This window comes from Drechmeria coniospora, chromosome 03, assembly GCF_001625195.1.
Source record: "Drechmeria coniospora strain ARSEF 6962 chromosome 03, whole genome shotgun sequence".
Lineage (NCBI taxonomy): Eukaryota > Fungi > Ascomycota > Sordariomycetes > Hypocreales > Ophiocordycipitaceae > Drechmeria > Drechmeria coniospora.
This window is the reverse complement of record NC_054391.1, coordinates 7,164,535-7,181,686: the sequence shown is the minus strand read 5'-3', so window position 1 is coordinate 7,181,686 and position 17,152 is coordinate 7,164,535. Positions and strand designations below refer to the sequence as shown.

Below are 17,152 nucleotides of genomic sequence, written 5' to 3'. Positions count from 1 at the left end.
ATTGATTTAGCGAGGTGAGAGCTGAGAATGGACCCTGAAGCGTTAGCGATGGCGGAGGTGGGGATCAGCGGCTGGTCCCTACCTGCCACCCCCTAGACAACCTCGCGCCAGGGGGGCAGCAAAGGGGAGAGACTCATGCAGCGTTCTCCAATGCGCAAAATTCGACGAAAGTATACAAGAATGCCGCACCGCCCAAATCTGCCTTTATGCAGTGCCTGGTTATTTATAGGTAAGCGTTCGTCCGCACACTGAGAACCGCAGTATTTGGCAAGCTAGATGCCTATTTCACCATTAAACCGTGTCATAAATGCACAGGTTGCGTCCGTTCATGCTGGTAAAACTCTCATTCCTTAGCCCTAACTGTACAAGGTCCACCAAACTCGTGAGCACCCGAACCCGAACTCGTATCCCTTACCATAGGAGAGCTTAGTTCCCGCTCGAAATTTTCCGCTCATATTACCAAGGTACATGTAGAATAAAAGACGCCTGAACAGATAATAGTTGTACTTTGACGATTACGGTTGCTTGTGAGTAGGTATTATTACGTTAACTGGTGGAGTGGCAGTGTGACTTGGCGCTGTACTACAACTACAGAGTACGGAGATCAAATTAAGAGGTTGGCGTCTTCGAGAAACCACTCCTGATTGGTGCTTGTTCATTCCCCTGACATGCACTGATCACCACTGCGGCATATTCAATGAGTTAAACCCCTACAAATTACTCCCTCATCCGTTCGCACTCGCTGTAATGATGTGCTCGAACCAACCTCCTCCTGTACTGCTACCAGCGTTTGCAACCACTGAATGCTTCGGGAAATCATCCGAGGTCGGCACATGCGCTTGCATTGATGGGCTTTGTACTCCGTAGGCGTAATCGGTTGTAGTTCGGTACCGTTCCGTTCTGTCAGCCGTTCCTCAAATTGTCAGGATTGCAGGACGTTCGTTACATTAGTACCCAGCAAGTACGAGATCGACTACTTACGCGGACGCAGTACAACACTCGTGGTAGGCAGGAGTGCAGGTACGAAAGCACTGAACGGTTCCCCCCATGATGGATCCTGCGAGTATTATCCGTTGTCGCATATTAACCCAACAAACACAGCCTCTCCACGGGGGAACTCTGTGGTCGAAATTGGGTCAACTGGTCCCTTTCTACCATTTCCATCAGATAGCGGCATGCTTCTAATTTCGTTGAATTAAAACGCCATGAAGTACCTACATATTCATCGCTGCTCAATATTGGGGGCTCCTTACTCTAGGGCCACTGATTCATCGGATGCACATACTGTATTACTTGTGTTATTTACTCGGAGTATTACTCCGTGAGCACTTGCAGATTGTAGTGGGCGCCCCTTGCTATAGCAGGCTACCTTGCTGTAGTTACAGAGTACGAGTACATGTATAAGTACTTGAGTGCAGAAAAAGTCCAGCATTCTTACATAATACACATCAAGGCCATCCGTGCAGATACTATTTTTGCAGGGCTAGCACTCGGTAATTAATATCATCACGGGTACGGAGTACTAACTCGACCTTCATCACGGCCCAGCCCCCACCCCACCCCCTCCCTCATAGGTGACGGCAATTAAAGTCCTACGGTGCGAACCGACGACTAGAGTTGGGCTCTGCGTTCCTACTACTCGTTCCTTCAACTACGTTGTACGGTAAGCCACGGCAAGCTTCATCGTGTCTTCGCAGAGCCCGCTTGTTGCGGTGCAGAGTTCTGGTCTTGCATTTACTGAGCTGGCCTCGCCTCACAACTTGGGTTTCTTGCTAGCACGCCCATCCAAATCCAACATCAGCACAATTCGCACACACCATGGCCGAGGTAGCCTTCGCCAAAACCTTCCTCTCTACCCTTGACGCGCGGCCCTCAAGGCTATCTGCCGATCATGTGGAAAGTCCAAGGAATTACCCTGGCCGCCCGGCTGTAAGCCAATGCCGCGAAAGATGGCCGAGGAAACCCGACACAACACGCTGACATGTCGCAGTATATCCTTCCTCGGATGCCCAAAGCCATGAGCCAGCCTACCAACCTGGCCCCAGGGCAAGAGCGGAGTGTAACGGTCACGATCAAGTCCCTGCGGAACCCACCCCTCAATATCAAGCTCGCTTCGCAACCAATGTCTACCTCGCTCCTTGACATCAAGTCCAATGTCTCAAGCCAAACGAGAATACCGGTGGACAAGCTGAAGATTCTCCACAACAAGCGACCTCTGACAGATAGCAAGATCCTCAAAGATGTCTTGGCGGAAAGCGAAACGGCTGTTGAGTTTTCCGTCATGGTCATTGGCGGCGCCGCAGCTATTGTTCCCGAGAACGCCGCTTCCTCGGCCGCTGCGGTTGCGCTTACAGGCGTTGCGGCGGTAGAGACTGATGCATTCTGGACCGACCTCAAGGCTTTCTTGACGCAGCGGCTGAAGGACGAGACAGCGGCTGAGCATCTGTCCAGCCTCTTCCGGTCCGGTTGGGAGTCTAGCAAGTCGACACAATCATGATGTGGCTGGCAAATGAGTTCGCCCTCGAGCGGTTTGGACCTTTCTATGGCCGAGGCCCGAGAAATGCACAAGCTATTATGTGTGCGATTTTTCAAATTCTTCTGACGTGATATCACCGGAACTAGCAAGTAGACAAGTTTATTCCTCCGCTAATAGCAGACAAAAAAACATGATAGACGCATGCACAGCCGCGCCCACCGACTTCTTTTCGCCTCTCGCCGTCATCTCTGCATCGTAATCGTCGGTTGCTTCAAGTCTAGCGCCAAAGGGTAGTATGTTCAATTCACGCTCTGAAAAACACGGCGCGCGGCGGTCGTGGCGGCGACGTTCTTAACCGGCAAGGCCCTTGCTGACCGTCTTGAGGATGGTGTCGTACTCGATGTCATCGGGGTCATTGGCCTGGAGCTCGGTCGCAATTCCGGTCAAGGATCGCTTGAGTGCCTCCTTGGAGGAAGCATAGATCATCTTCGGCTGTCCGACGTTGGACGTCAGCATGACCATGGCTCGTTCACCTGCCGGGCAAGGGTAAAAGTACGCACCTGGATGCCGGCGTCATCGGGAGACCACGCGATGAAGGTAATCTTGTTTCTGATCAAGCATCAGCCAAGGTCCCGCCATGGGAGGGCAGGCAGGGCGCATACCGGACACCGTCTCCGGAGCTCAAGCTGTACTCAAAGTCGTAGACGGCGTATCGAGGTCCCTTGCCGACGGTACCCTGGTTCGACGTTAGCTTCGCCGCCGGCTTGCGATGCGTGCGTTTCGGGTCATTCCCACCGATTTGCTCTTAGAGGTAGCATTGATGAGCTTCTCGCGGAAGGTATCCCAGTCCTTGTTGTCCGAGGCCTCCTCGACGACAATCTCGCTGAAGTTGTCCGACAGCTTGAAGATGACGTACTTGTGCTTCTTGCTGAGCTTCAGGTCGTTATAGGCAGTGATGCACTCCGGGGCAACGGTCGCTCTGGAGTCGCAGCAATGTCAGCGGCGCCGCCCAATAGCTAGCCATCTCCTTGTGCTACTTCAGCCCATGCCAGAACCGCATGTACACGTAATCGTCACCCAAGGCTCCGACGAGGACACGGTCGAATAGGGGGGACGGGGTATGCGACGAGGAGTACGAACCCGGATTGGGACTGAGATCTATCGTTAGCGGCAGAAGGACCGTTGCAGTTGCGTCGAAGCGCCTTACCATGGTTGCGGTCTACTTCAGGGAGACGATGAGGACGATGTGGTGCAGTGGATCGCGGAATGAGGGGTGATGGGCTAAGAGCTGTCAGCTACCTGCCACTCGGTGTCGAACAACGACAGGCGCAACCGCCTCGAAACCTTCCGTCTAGAGGAGATATTTGGAGAATTACCTGAACAAGCGGTTGCGTGGATCTGTGCGTTTTGCAATGCTGCGAAATGCAAAGCGAGGTGGATGGAAAGTGCGTCTCTTGAATGTATCCAGGATGACCAGGTAGTGGTAGTGTTTGGTCGGGTATAGGTGTAGAGGGGGACAGGGGAGCTCGGCGGAGAAAAACACCGCCTCATATTATGGTGGGGTTGAGCGGGAGATGGTTGCCACGTGACCTTGTCGCAGCGCACATCACATCCATTCAGTGTCGATGAGAACCCACTCGCAGGCTTACGAGTACACGGCGTAGCCGGCCACGACGACGATGGCACTTGATAGATGAGGAATCTAGGCAGCAGCGTCCATCGATACGACGACCAGACCTTGGCATGATGGATGAAGTCTCCGTGGTTTCCGGTTGCGCATCGCGCGCATGTAATACTGAGCATGATGCTTGTCATCGTCACTTCTGCCTGCGTTGTTCTTGATTCCTATTCTGTAATAAAGCCCGTACTACTCCGTACAGCCAGGTGCTACTATACACGTCTCAAGCCTTCTCAAAAGCTGCCGGGGTATGAAGACATGCCAAAGCAAGGTAGAGGGGAGATTGCAAGGAGACTTGAACCATTTAACACCGATACCCATGTCCGGTCGATTCCTTTTATACACAACGCCGCGTGCGTACTCGCGTCGCTCAGTTTCTTCTTCTTGTTTTGATTTTTTTACATCATGCCGCCCATGCCGCCCATGCCACCCATGCCGCCCATCGGAGGACCGGCAGGCTTCTCCTCGGGGGCGTCGACGATGGCGACCTCGGTCGTGCCGAGGAGCGAAGCGACACCGGAGGCGTCGATGAGGCCGGTGCGGACAACCTTGAGGGGGTCGAGGATACCGGCGGCGATCATGTCGACGTACTCGCCCTTGGCGCTGTCGAAGCCCTTGTTGAAGTCGGCGGCGTGCTCATCGAGGAGCTTGCCAACGATGACGGCACCCTCGAGGCCGGCGTTCTCGATGATCGTCCGGGCGGGGCGGGTGATGGCGTTCTTGACGATGGTGATGCCCAGCTGCTGGTCAAAGTTGGCGGCCTTGACGTCGCCGAGGGCCAGGCTCGCGGCCTTGATGAGGGCGGTACCACCACCGGGCAGGATACCCTCCTCGACGGCAGCGCGGGTGGCGTTGAGGGCATCGACGAACCGGTCCTTCTTCTCGCCGACCTCCACCTCGGAGGAACCGCCGACGCGAAGGACGGCGACGCCGCCGGAGAGCTTGGCCAGACGCTCCTGGAGCTTCTCCTTCTCGTACTCGGAGGTGGTGGGGTCGGCGATGACGCCGCGGATCTGCTCGCATCGCTGGGCGATGGAGTCCTTGGTACCCTCGCCGTTGAGCATGATGGTGTCCTCCTTGGTGATGGTGATGGAGCCGGTGGATCCGAGCATGTCGGCCGTGGCCTTCTCGAGCTTGATGTCGAGCTCGTCGGAGAAGACGGTGCCCTTGGTCAGGACGGCAATGTCGCCGAGGATGGACTTGCGGTTGTCACCGAAGCCGGGAGCCTTGACGGCGGCCACCTGGAGCTGGCCACGGAGCTTGTTGAGGATGCAGACGGCGAGGGCCTCACCGTCAATGTCCTCGGCGATGATGACAAGGGGTCGGCGCAGCTGGGTCGAGGCCTCGAGGGCGGGGATGATGTCCTGAACAGCCGAGATTTTCTTCTCGGAGAGGAGGATCAGGGGGTTCTCGAACTCGACCTTTTGAGACTTGGTGTCGGTGATGAAGTAGGGGGAGACAAAGCCGCGGTCGAATCGCATTCCCTCGGTGACATCGAGCTCATCCAGCATCGTCTTGCCCTCCTTGACGGTGATGACGCCCTCCTTGCCAACCTTCTCCATTGCGCTGGCGATCATCTCGCCGACGTGGCTGTCGCCGTTGGCGCTGATGGTGGCGACTTGGGCAATCTCGGCGCTCGTCGTGATGTCGCGCTTGTTCTTTTGCAGGTAGTCGACGACGGCGTCGACGGCGGCCTGGATGCCACGGCGGAGGTCCATGGGGTTGCAGCCGGCGGCGACATTCTTGACCGTCTCGGAGAAGATGGCGCGGCCGAGGACGGTGGCGGTGGTGGTACCGTCGCCGGCAGCCTCGTTGGTCTTGTTGGCCACGTCCGATAGCAATCGGGCGCCGAGGTTCTCAAACTTGTCCTTGAGCGTCACGGCCTTGGCAACAGTGACACCATCTGCGGCAAGGGTCGAGTCAGGAAAGCTTCCCGCAGAGTCTATGATCAAGGGGGAGGGGACGTACCCTTGGTGATCTTGGGGGAGCCGAAGCTGGACTCGATCAGGACATTTCGGCCTTTGGGACCGAGCGTGGTGGCAACGGCCTTTGCGAGGGTGTCAACACCGGCGAGCAGGGCGGCACGACCCTCAACGCCGAACTTGAGCTCCTACTCCATGGCGTCAGAACAGCTTGATCCCCGTCGTCCACGGCATGGACAAGTTTCATTTACCTTGTGGGCGAAACGGAGCTGCTGGCCCAGCCCGGCGCCAGCTCGGTAGCGAGAGGCGGCAGAGGACAGAGCGGTAGCCCGAGTCCGGGAGCTCAACGCGCGTTGCATCCTGTATGTGTCGTAAGGAGGAAAGGGCTCAGGAGGAAAGATGAGCTGAAAAGGAGCGGCAGTTTTGGCGTGCTTTCGCTGACGAGACGATATGCAGCTTCGGCAAAACTCTAGCGGACGCACAATCAAAAGTAGAAGGGAGGGATGGTGAGTGGAAGAGAGATGCTCAATTGGAGAAGCTTCATCACCGAGCCGCCCCAAAAAAATTGTTACAGAGCTCGTCGGCAAAACAATTCCCAGCATTCTGCGCCTTTCCTGATTCGGACTAGGGCTGCCCCACAGGCCATTCTACACTCTTCCAACAGCATCCTCCATATTGTCAAGCTCGAGCTCCACTCTAACGTCAACCTCCCAAACACTTACTCCGTACAGTACGGATGGTTTACGTACTTCGATTTTCGCCAGTATCAACTCACTCGTCACCAGTCTTGGATTGTTTGGCATTATTTTCAAGGGCCCTATCCGTGTCCTTGGTTTAATGAGGCAATCACATCATTTTATCGAGACCTCGCTCCTTTATTTACAAATGCACGTCATTCAGCGTTAGTCGCCAGCATGATAAATCGATCGATGTCACAAGCAGTTGCAGCCATTTTGACCTCGCATCTTGCAACCTTTCCTGAGGTTGTCTACGAATAGAATCTGACGGTACGACTCGATTATTGGAACGCCAAGCCAGAATCCGGTGTCATGTTTCCAATCCCTCTCGACGTCGAAACGGAGATTGCTTTTCCGAGGACCTCTCTATTGACTGCTGCATCCGAAAGGAACGGCGACGCCATTTTCCTCCATTGGAGCCTTCTTCTTCACAGCTTCAAGGGCCTCGATTTCTGCGTCATGCTATTTTTGACCAAATTTGACCTAGCTACTGGAAGCCATCCTCTCCATCTTTCGGTCAACAATCTTCAGGAGCTTCTTGAAGAAAAACTTGACGTCTCGGCTACCGCACTTGCGGCTTAGTTCCACCTCCTGGAGAACCCCTCTCTTATTTTGCTTCACTTCATCCTCGGCCACATCGTCCTGTCTCAATGACTCCATTTCAACACTGTGCAGACGTTGCGGTTGGTGCCTGATCTCTTGAAGTATGACAGCGAGTTGATTGCTGATTTCGTCCCACTGCCTCTCGAGCTGCGCGCTTTGCTCACTGTGGTTGTTAGAGATGCTATCAATCTGTCGCTCGGCAGAAATAGCAAGATCAAGTGTGGTTTGCGTCCCTCTCGATACAATTTTCTGCACGGTAGGGGCCACAGAGGACTGAACCAGGTTTCCAACAAAATGGGGGACGTTGGTGACGGCATGAGTAAGTTGGCTGGCAACATTGTTGAGAATGTTCAAGCTGTTGGTGACACCTTGGCCAACCGTGCTCTGGGTCTCGATGAGATGGAGCAGAGCGCTGATTTGCGAGCTGGTATTTTCAGAATGTTGCCGAATCTGATGATACTGCAAATCGAGCTGGCGGCTGAGGGTATTGTTCTGCTCATGGAAGTCTGCATTCTCCTGCGCTGTCGCTGTGACGGTCCCGTGCATGCTGGTGACAATGAAGCGAAGGGGGGCGAGGGCATCGGCAACCTGGCGCTCAACGGTGCTTTCAATAGACTCCCGGATACTGGAGAGGTCAACACCAACGCCATTGACCTTGGGACCGGCGCTCGAATCGCTGTTGCTTGCAGCGGCTGCGGCGATAGATCTTGCCGCCGCACTCCGAGGAGGCACAGGGCCAGGTCGAATAAGTGTCTTGGATATGCAACTTCCAGGACGACCATGTTCAATTCGATGAGGAAGACGAATAGAAGGTGATCCGTTCGGCTCGAATTGGTTCATCGCTCGTTCAAAGCCAGGAGTCCAAGGCGTCCTGGCCGAACTCGTCCAATTGCCTCGAGTTGGAGCTTCATTTTGAACAGAGACGTCGGGAGAGGCCGATTGCCGACCGTGAACGTCAGTGCTGCGAGTTTTTCGAGTATTGAAGCCACCGGTGTCGTCGCTGTTCGACGTCGTGGCAGCGCTGGGGGAGATGGGCGGGACGGTATTGCGATGCTGGAAGGAGATATTCTCCCCCGCGACAAGAGCCCTCTGAGAAGACTTGCGAGGGAGAGTATTGAGAAACGAGGCAGACGGGAGGTGATGGGTTTGCCTGTTGCTCTCGGCAGGGTCGGAGTTGCCAACGTGACCTGGCATGATGAGCTACCAACACTCTGATAGTATGGACGAAGGTGAGAGAAGATCTTTCGTCTGATTAATTTGTACGGTAGGATTGAAATCATTCAGAAATCCCAAGCGAGGATAGGAAGAGAGGCTATGCATTGGTGGATGGTGGATGGTGAATGGATCTGTGAGGTTGCGACCAATCCTGAGCCGGACCTGGAGATGAGAAGTGAAGATGATTGAATGACAAAGATTAAACGTGAGGAAATAGGAAACCAAAAGCATGTTGCTAGATCAGGTTTCGTTATTTTCCCGATTGTGCAAGGAACAATACAATAGCATGATGTCCCTGCGCTCTGAGTGGACAGGCAACCCCTGAACAGAACTGAATCACCGACGGTTGCGCTCGAGAGGGCACTATAGTGCAACGGAAAACTAGTCTTCTCACCGAGACCAGGCAGACTAGTTTCGGAAATGTCGAAGTGGAATTTTGATGCGCCGCAAATATTGGGCGAGAAAATATCTTGCTTACCGACATTGTTTGCCCAGTCAAGGGGGCAACCGTGCAGTCACTGCGCTGGAGTATGTATACCTTGACGACGCGAAGGAGCGGAAACTCGAAAATAGAAATGTGACGTTTATGTATAGTTGATTGGAAATATTGATAACAGGGCAACCTTGTACTTTGGACGAGTGTCTACCTCAGTCGCCATGTCGAATTTCACACAGGGGGTCACCGACTCTCGGTGTGATTGCCCACCGACGACGATGACCACATGGTCTTCACCAACAGCTGGAGATGAAGAAATACAGCAGCAAGGAAGAGAGAGTTTGTGTGTGATTTTGCGAATTTGATGACCACAGGCAGCGAGGGCTGATAGGTCACATGCAGGCAAACATCAAATTAGCATACAGGCTGGAAGATTGAAATCCATCCACATTGGTAATGTCTAAGTAAATGAAGTGAACCGGCGGACTTGAGAAGAGAGAAGAAGCTAATGAATGGAATCTATGCTACTAGATTCTTAGAAGCCTCTCACACGATAGCCTTCCGGTCCCGTCGCTCCAAAACCACCTGACGAGAAACGAATCCAGCATGAGGAAACTCAGATCTCAATTTCGGCATCGGAAACAGGGGGCTCTATAACCGCGAAGAGCTATCGTTAGTACGATTGTTGAATGAATGCCACTCAGACCTGCCACTCACCTGAAAGGGCCGAGTCTTCCTCTGCTTCAGATTTGACGATTGCTTTGGCGTCCTCAACCTTTATGACCGCATCGTACGAGAGAATTTCCTTCTTGTTCCTGGCGCTCGTATTGCGAGGCTTTTTGACGCCTCCTGTGTTTGCGCGGGGCGCCTTTCGCTTCGCAGGGGTTGACAGCGGAGTGATGGCGTCTTGTTCATTCTCGATGGCCTTGGCCGTGGCCTTTTGAGACGTGGCGGTCACCCCATGGGCTTTGAGGAGGCGCTCGTAGCGCTTCTGACTATAGCCGCCGGTTAGGGAGAAAAGAAAAGTCATTCGAGGATGGGGGACGCACGCCGCTGCTTTAGTTACAATGTCTAGTTCCTCGGCAACAAGCTCAAAATTGGGCTGGAAGGGGTAGGGTTTATGGTCAGAACTTGATTACATGGGCGAAGAAGGGGGGTGTTTGACTCACTCGTCCCTGGTTGGTGTGCTTGATGCATGTCACCAGGAACCTGACCTGTTCGCTGTTGTTCTCCTTGCTCATGGTCGTCGATTTGAATGAAGCTATCGTCGGCGGTATTTGCTGCCTCCTCTTAGCATTCGATTCTGAAGAAATTTGAAGATGCCGAAAACGGATTCGGGGGGAGCGGAAAGGAATCACGGGCTGCGTGTGTTTGCTGGCTCACGAAGTGGAGGAAATTGTAAACTCTGTAGTGATTGAGCGAGCTTTCCAGGACGGCTGCAAAACTACTTAAAAAAACCGAAGTAAGAAATGGCATACCACGTAGTGAGAGATAGAAAAAATGCGAGCAGATGCCCCTGATGGGTAGATACGGAGGATAGACTGTCAAGGTTGACGAGCAGATGCGCGTTGGTGTGAAGACTGAATCGCAGAGGTGGAAAGAAGGTGAGAACACACAGTGATAAAACGGATGGGGAGGAAACTGTTCTGTTCAGTGCACCAAAATGAAGAACAAGTTTGCACACCCAGAGGATTATAGGCGAAACGGATCACGCGATTGCCGGTACTGTTGCCATCTCGACGAGTCTATTAACATGGATGAAGTACGACAAGCAGGGAAACTCGCTTTTCATTTATCTCATTTAACGTAGAAAAGGTGTTATTATATGTAGATGGTATGCGGACAAGATGCAAGGAACTGAAAAATTCCACTCCAAAAAGCTGCTTCATACTCGGTACTCAAAGCAAAACGATGATGATAATCGTCTCTCACTTTCTGCTGCTTGATTCTCCTTGGTGCATAGAAGAACTTGGTGCTCACTTGACTATAATGATGGCAATTCATGGACGAGGGAGAGAGGGAGAGTGTGCGTGTGCGTGTGCGTGTTTGTGCAAGTGAGTGAATGGCAGAGAACTGAATGATTCGGCGATTTTGGTAGTTCTTTTGAACATGGACGATGTAGCATAAACGGGCGATTTTCTGCTTCGTTTGCACGGCATGATGGTATTCATCTAATCCTCCATGTCCACACCAAATGATATTTATCAAGGAATACCGATGGCCTGTTTTAGAACCACCTCCAACGGCCTCACAGACAGCAAATTTCGGTGGCAACGACTGATGTACGTCGTAGACGTGATGGCCAATGGTCCTGTTTTAAGCCATCCTTGCCAAGTCCAGGCTCATTCAAATAAAACAGCTATCAAGCCTGGCCCCGGCAACTGCTGATATGCAGATGGGTTATATACAGCCTAGAATTTCTCATAGGCTCCATCCTTGTCTACCTCATGGCAGTCCTCGGTTTTGACCTCATCCGAACCAAGCTCCTCTTGCTTCATCGCACGTGTCTTGCGAGGTGTGCGCGACTTTTTGATCTTGGCTTCTCCGACAGGACAATTGGCAGCAGCTCTGGATCGTCGTGGAGAGGGCACAGCCGAAGAGCCGTTCGTGCCCCAGGAATGTCGAATGGACATTTGCCTGAAACGCTCCTTTGCGCATTTGGCATCCTTGAGTCCGAGGTCGCCAGCGACATTCTCCCAGTTGGCGTCGGGCTTCTGCATCATGTTGTCAAAGATGGCCTTGACAAATCGAAGCTCTCCATCTGTGAGGCCAGTGGGTTGGTCGGTTGTGTCTGCGACGATGGCTTTCTTGGAAGGCATGGTGGCGATTTGCTACCGCTCGTGTCAGCAACAGAAAGGCGAGACGAGAGATGAGAGATGGGAGATGGAACAAGACGGACAAGAGGTGGTCAGAAGGGCGAAAATCGTTGCCCAACAGACGAAAGCTCGATAGTTGAGAGAGGTGCTTTCTTCCGTTCCGTACTAGGATGACGATCCAAAAGAGCGAAGCAGACCTTCCAACTTGTTCGGTGACCACGTAGGAGACAAAGTAAAAGCAACAAGCAGAGAGAAAAGCAGGAATGAATTGACTGCAGGAAACATAGGTAGCAATCGATTGCCGATGAAGAGTGAGAGGCGGAAGACCAAACGGGATGCCGCAAAGCAAAATGTGAGTTGTTCAGAACCAGCTTGGGAGATCATAGTGCAGTTTAAACACAGTACAAGAGCACAAGAGCAACGGCATCCACTCAGAACGTAATCCGCACGAGAGGAGCAAGAATTATTTCTCCATTTCTCCCTTCAAGAACAGGTAGGGAGGCTCCCTGCTCCGCTGCCCATTGTCAAATCCGACTAACGAAGCGAGTTCAAGGAATCCCTCGGATCACTAATGGCGACAAATGTACGCATATAGCGAGCTGCATACGAAGGCGGCTTCTCTTGTTGCCATTCATACTGATGCTATTCTGATATCTCTCATCACTTTATACCCGGCTGCACTCTGGCCGTTACAAGTTCGACCTTCCATTCCCAGTCCCCAAGTGCTCCCCAACGTGGACCGCCAAGGCACAAGGCACATGGCACAAATAAGAACAACGGTCAAATCGAGGCTGGGAAGTTCAGAAAGGATCATCCTCGTTGATCATCGACTTCATGTCTTCTTCAAATTGCTCGGCCGAGCCAAGGAGAGAGGGCTTGATGTAGATGTCTTCGTCCATGTCGACAGTAGCCTCATCTTCATCCCCGCTGTTTTCTTCCTTGACTTTCTTGATGACCCGGCCGCGCTTCTTGGCTCGAGTGTGGCCTGTGTTCTTGGTCACCTTGCTGGAAGTACCAGAGATGACAGAAAAGGCAGCAGAAGATGCACCTGGCCCGTTGACGACCCGGCCTTTTTTCGGAGTTACTTTGGTCGCGGAAGTAGGCGATTCGGGTATCGTGGTTGATGAAATCCCAAGCTTGCGCTTGACCTGACCAAAGCGAACCTTTGCACTCGTGCGTTAGGTTCCTGAGACTCTGCATACTTGTGTCCTTCGACACATTCACTAGCACATGACCATCAAGCTCACCTTGGCAACCTCGGCGTTTTTGAAACCCTGCTCGACAGCGACAGCGGCCCAGTCAATGTCTGCCTTATTCCTTGTGTGTTTCACAATGGCGAAGAAAAACATGGCCTCCGAGGCAGTCGGTTCCTTTTTATTTTCAGCCATGGTCGAGGGTCAAAGGTCAAATCTCGATGGTTGATGGTGAACAGGCTGCGAGACGGAACGGAGAACCTTAGCATTCGTTCAGACGGGGAGGGGGGGTGTCACAAACAGACAGATGGAAGCAAATGTTGGAAGCGTCTTGCGTTTGAGTCGAGTGACTTCGCAGGTTCAGGACTGGGATCAACCACAAGTATTGTTGCCTATCGAAGCAGCCGATCGGTCGGTGTTGGAAGAATGTGAGCGGAAAAGTAGGCCGCACGAGGTCTAGCAAAAGAGGATGAACAGAAACCTATCAGCCTACCCGACTCGGGATCAGAGGTTTAGCGAGCTCTCTGTAGTTGGCGAGCAGATGAGCATATGGACCCCGTGACAGTTGTATGAACATGATTGCGATTGGTTGCCGGGCAATGAATGCCCTTAAATAGCATGCACAATCTGGTTCCTCGGACTGACCCCCCCCCCCCCCCCCCCCCCAATTGCAGAACCGATTGCGCGTATCGACAAGCCAAAAACTCGTTGAGAACAGTGGGTGGAGGCGACGGCGAGAAGAAAATGGGTCAATAAGGTCAATGATTCTCAAGAGAATAGATTGTTCAATTTGTGAGTGGCGCATTCGTCTTTGCTAGAGCCTCTAGCTAGCTCTCCATCCCGGATAACAGCAACCGAGGGAAGTTTCATTGTGCTTCACCCTCATCCCGAAATAGCAGAAAGAATATTTCTCCCCCAATATTACCGTCGTAAGTCATCAAAAGTATAAACAAGATGGGCCAAATAAAACACCTTTCATGTACACAGATCGCCAGTCGCTTTCGCGGCAAGTGTCGGAAAAAGAAATGCTGCCCACAACGGTTTAGAACAAGCATGATTCTTCAGCCGGTCTGTTCCATTCCGTACTCTCGTCTCCTGTCACGGGGTAGGCGGTAGCGAGTTCGGGCATATCCTGGCAATGAAAGGCTGTCGACCCAGTACCGCAACCGCCAAAGCCGTAGGCAGCGTCGAAGGCCAAGAAATCGGCGGCATTGAAGAGGTCCGAAGACCCATCAGCAATAGTTGAAAGATTGCTTGACCCGTTCTCTCCCTCTCCATCCATGGCTACCGGCTTGGCGACGATGGCTGGTGTCACATCATCGCTGCAGGGCGATAGGAAACGGTCCAAACTGTCGCAGGCGTCATCCATGTACGGCGAGTTTCCCATGAACGGCGACGTATCTATCCTTGGCGAGCCCAGGGAGACGGGAGAGAACTGTGGCGAAACGAATGTGTCAGAAGATCATGCAAGCGGCACAAGAATTCAAGCAATCCAGCATACCTCTTTATACGCCGACAGCCTTGAACAGAAGTCTGATTCAGACTTGACATGATCCCTCCTCGCCGAGGCCCTCTTCTTCAAAGGCTTGGACACTCGGTTATTATCGTCGATAATATGCTGCCGCCGGGCCTCGTCGACGGTGACTGTCGCTCTGAAGCGAGAAAATCTCATCCTCGCCGCATGGCCGTTCGAGATTGGCTCGAGAAGCACGGGGTCGGAAGCAACGAGGTTCCAATCCACCTGCAGAGGCCATCCGTTGTCAGTGATGGGGACACGATGCATGCATCGAGCCACTCACGTTTTTGAGGTTCTTTTGCTTGATGATAGCGAACAGAAATCGAGCCATTGCGTTTTCACTGTTGGGAGACATGGTGCACGACCAAGCCCGAGAGGTTGCCGGCCTGAAAGCGTCGCGGCAAGGAGATGGAGTTTGTCGTGGGGGTGAGACGGAAGGTGTCGTGGTAGGTAGAGGCAAGGTGAGTCTCGTAGGGGAGAACTTTTTATACGGACGAGATGGCGTTATATGGGCGGGAGGCGAACAGAAGGAGGAAGAATTGCAAGAATGATTGGTATGACTAGAATGCCTAGCCCGAGGCCCGAAAAGTGAAAGAGGAGATGGTTGATGGTGTGCGTCAGGGTTTATGTTGCCGATAACCTTGAAGCTTCGACCAGTGACGCCGGTAGTGAGCGGTATTACTGTGATACCTTTGGTCGATGGAAGATTCAAACCACCACGTGCCTAGGTCGTCAGGGAACCTTTCAGACGGCAGGAGTCGGCTTTGCGACTGAGGCAGAGTGGATGACGGGCGGCGGGAGCATGCTGGAAGAAGGGGCCCTCATCGCCGGGGAGGATCCAGGTATTAATATACCCATTCCTCCATGAATACAGATACACGGGGCTTGCAGCGAGAGGCGAGCTAAGCATGTATTCGGATGTTGACAGGGATCCAGGAACGTCCGACCCAACTTCTTCCCTTTCCCGTTTAAATTCATCCTTCACGAGCCAATGCATTCGTACTGTCATGTGCACCATGAATTGTACTCTTCTACACAGTATGCACCTGCAGATGCAGAAGTAAAGCATATGGCCATCCAGGTCTCCCTGTCTCAGCCCCGTCGCTGCCTACGATGCCGGCTGGGCGCTGCCACTAAGCACACAGGCACAGTGCTAGCGCTACCCCGGCAGCGGGCCCCTGGCACCTGGCAGGCGTAAAGTGGTGGGGTTTAGCGCGTAAAGTGGTTGCCTCGGTGCTTGGTATGGCGCACTCGCAGCGGCACCCGGACCACGCCTCCACCCGCTAAAATCGCCAGGCCCACCACAACGTACCTCCGCTACTGGGTGTTGCGAACAAATGTCACGTTCAAATACAGTTATGCCTTGGTACGAGCACTTATCTGGCACATGCAGGCACAAGACCACCAGTGCATCTGTGACCGTGCGACGAAGCTTACATGCAAGTATCAGTCGTACGAATGTGCCCCTGCCTGCCGTCGCTGTCGGACCCCTGCAAGCCACCAGCCAAAGGTAAACGCAGCACGCAAGGTCCAGCAAGCAGCGAAAGGCATCCAAGCATTGGTCGGCATCGATTCGTCGGAGCTTCGTATCGCATCCGGTGGAAGTGTCATTAACTTTTCTGCAGATGCATCACTATCGAGCTGCATTGGCGGAGAGGCGCAGCTGTCCCGAAAACGCAGCCTATCCGGTGCCTCCCAGTTGCCGCTTGTTGCCTGGGACAGGGTGACTGAATGATAGCAGGGAGAGATCAAGGCGAAACAAGAAAAAAGGAACTGGGAAGGAATCCATCCATCCCGAACCGAACCAAGTGTGATGTGAGTCATCATTTCACTAACGAATGTGAGGGAAGATTTTTATGGATACGCCGAAGCCGAAACAAGCTTTCAGAAATGTGCTCTACAGTACCCGGAGGAATCGGTTGTCCTCCCCCCCCTTCCTGCAACGCCTCGTCTCACAAAATCAGCGAATGCCAATCTTGATTCTGATCCTGTGAAAGAGTTGTCGAATAGCCTATGAGAATTGCCAGGGAAGGTTGCTGAAATACAGCGCATTTTCGGCCACCAAAGATGGCTCGCCTGGCAACTCGTATCGCCAGCGGCATGCAACCAACCGGCGAGTGGATGCAACGTCGCTCGGACAAAGGGCATTCGTCAGCCCGCTTCATCTTGCTTCATTTCATTCCGTCAAAGGGAGATCAGGGGAGCGGGGGGTTGAGACGCCCTGCCCAGACAGTGTGCGCCGCTCCCTCGCCGATTCGGTGTCCCCAAAAGAGGGGCCACCTCGCCACCATCACCAACTTCAACAATGGCGACATTTGGTCCCTGAGCGGCCAGAAATGCGCCAGATATCGGGAAAAGCTGGGAGCACATCATAGGAACTATTTAAAACCAATAGAAGTGGTTCAGTAAACACCCATGGTCGGGTTTGTGCGCAAGAATGCCATCGCCTGAAGGAGGGATGGGGTGAGGTGGTCGGAAAGACGCGACAGCTCGCGATTTTTGGAGGGACACAGTGCGATGAGCGAACAGGGGTGGCACCAAGTTGCCACGAACTCACGTG

General features: G+C 53.1%; 8 protein-coding genes across 8 annotated transcripts; 1 reads left to right on the top strand and 7 right to left on the bottom strand.

Moving 5' to 3' along the window:
- Positions 1-1,818: 1,818 nt before the first annotated feature.
- DCS_07735 (Ubiquitin supergroup) lies at positions 1,819-2,497 on the top strand (the record flags this gene model as incomplete). Its single annotated transcript, XM_040805019.1, has 2 exons — positions 1,819-1,929; positions 1,991-2,497. The coding sequence occupies 2 exons, from the start codon at positions 1,819-1,821 to the stop codon at positions 2,495-2,497; spliced, it is 618 nt and encodes a 205-aa protein (XP_040655123.1).
- A 330-nt stretch (positions 2,498-2,827) lies between these two features.
- Positions 2,828-3,686, bottom strand: DCS_07734 (Cofilin; the record flags this gene model as incomplete). The annotated part of the gene is made up of 5 exons (XM_040805018.1): positions 2,828-2,968; positions 3,037-3,085; positions 3,139-3,212; positions 3,272-3,455; positions 3,514-3,686. 5 exons carry the CDS (start codon positions 3,684-3,686, stop codon positions 2,828-2,830), a joined length of 621 nt encoding a protein of 206 aa, XP_040655122.1.
- Positions 3,687-4,552: 866 nt separating this feature from the next.
- DCS_07733 (Heat shock protein 60 precursor) lies at positions 4,553-6,435 on the bottom strand (the record flags this gene model as incomplete). Its single annotated transcript, XM_040805017.1, has 3 exons — positions 4,553-6,057; positions 6,123-6,264; positions 6,328-6,435. 3 exons carry the CDS (start codon positions 6,433-6,435, stop codon positions 4,553-4,555), a joined length of 1,755 nt encoding a protein of 584 aa, XP_040655121.1.
- An 861-nt stretch (positions 6,436-7,296) lies between these two features.
- DCS_07732 (uncharacterized protein) lies at positions 7,297-8,610 on the bottom strand (the record flags this gene model as incomplete). The annotated part of the gene is made up of 1 exon (XM_040805016.1): positions 7,297-8,610. The coding sequence occupies one exon, from the start codon at positions 8,608-8,610 to the stop codon at positions 7,297-7,299; it is 1,314 nt and encodes a 437-aa protein (XP_040655120.1).
- Positions 8,611-9,683: 1,073 nt separating this feature from the next.
- DCS_07731 (uncharacterized protein) lies at positions 9,684-10,308 on the bottom strand (the record flags this gene model as incomplete). Its single annotated transcript, XM_040805015.1, has 4 exons — positions 9,684-9,718; positions 9,785-10,062; positions 10,117-10,169; positions 10,237-10,308. 4 exons carry the CDS (start codon positions 10,306-10,308, stop codon positions 9,684-9,686), a joined length of 438 nt encoding a protein of 145 aa, XP_040655119.1.
- Positions 10,309-11,478: 1,170 nt separating this feature from the next.
- Positions 11,479-11,886, bottom strand: DCS_07730 (uncharacterized protein; the record flags this gene model as incomplete). Its single annotated transcript, XM_040805014.1, has 1 exon — positions 11,479-11,886. The coding sequence occupies one exon, from the start codon at positions 11,884-11,886 to the stop codon at positions 11,479-11,481; it is 408 nt and encodes a 135-aa protein (XP_040655118.1).
- Positions 11,887-12,683: 797 nt separating this feature from the next.
- Positions 12,684-13,271, bottom strand: DCS_07729 (uncharacterized protein; the record flags this gene model as incomplete). Its single annotated transcript, XM_040805013.1, has 2 exons — positions 12,684-13,046; positions 13,131-13,271. The coding sequence occupies 2 exons, from the start codon at positions 13,269-13,271 to the stop codon at positions 12,684-12,686; spliced, it is 504 nt and encodes a 167-aa protein (XP_040655117.1).
- An 847-nt stretch (positions 13,272-14,118) lies between these two features.
- DCS_07728 (uncharacterized protein) lies at positions 14,119-14,947 on the bottom strand (the record flags this gene model as incomplete). The annotated part of the gene is made up of 3 exons (XM_040805012.1): positions 14,119-14,511; positions 14,578-14,817; positions 14,876-14,947. The coding sequence occupies 3 exons, from the start codon at positions 14,945-14,947 to the stop codon at positions 14,119-14,121; spliced, it is 705 nt and encodes a 234-aa protein (XP_040655116.1).
- Between the last annotated feature and the right edge of the window lie 2,205 nt (positions 14,948-17,152).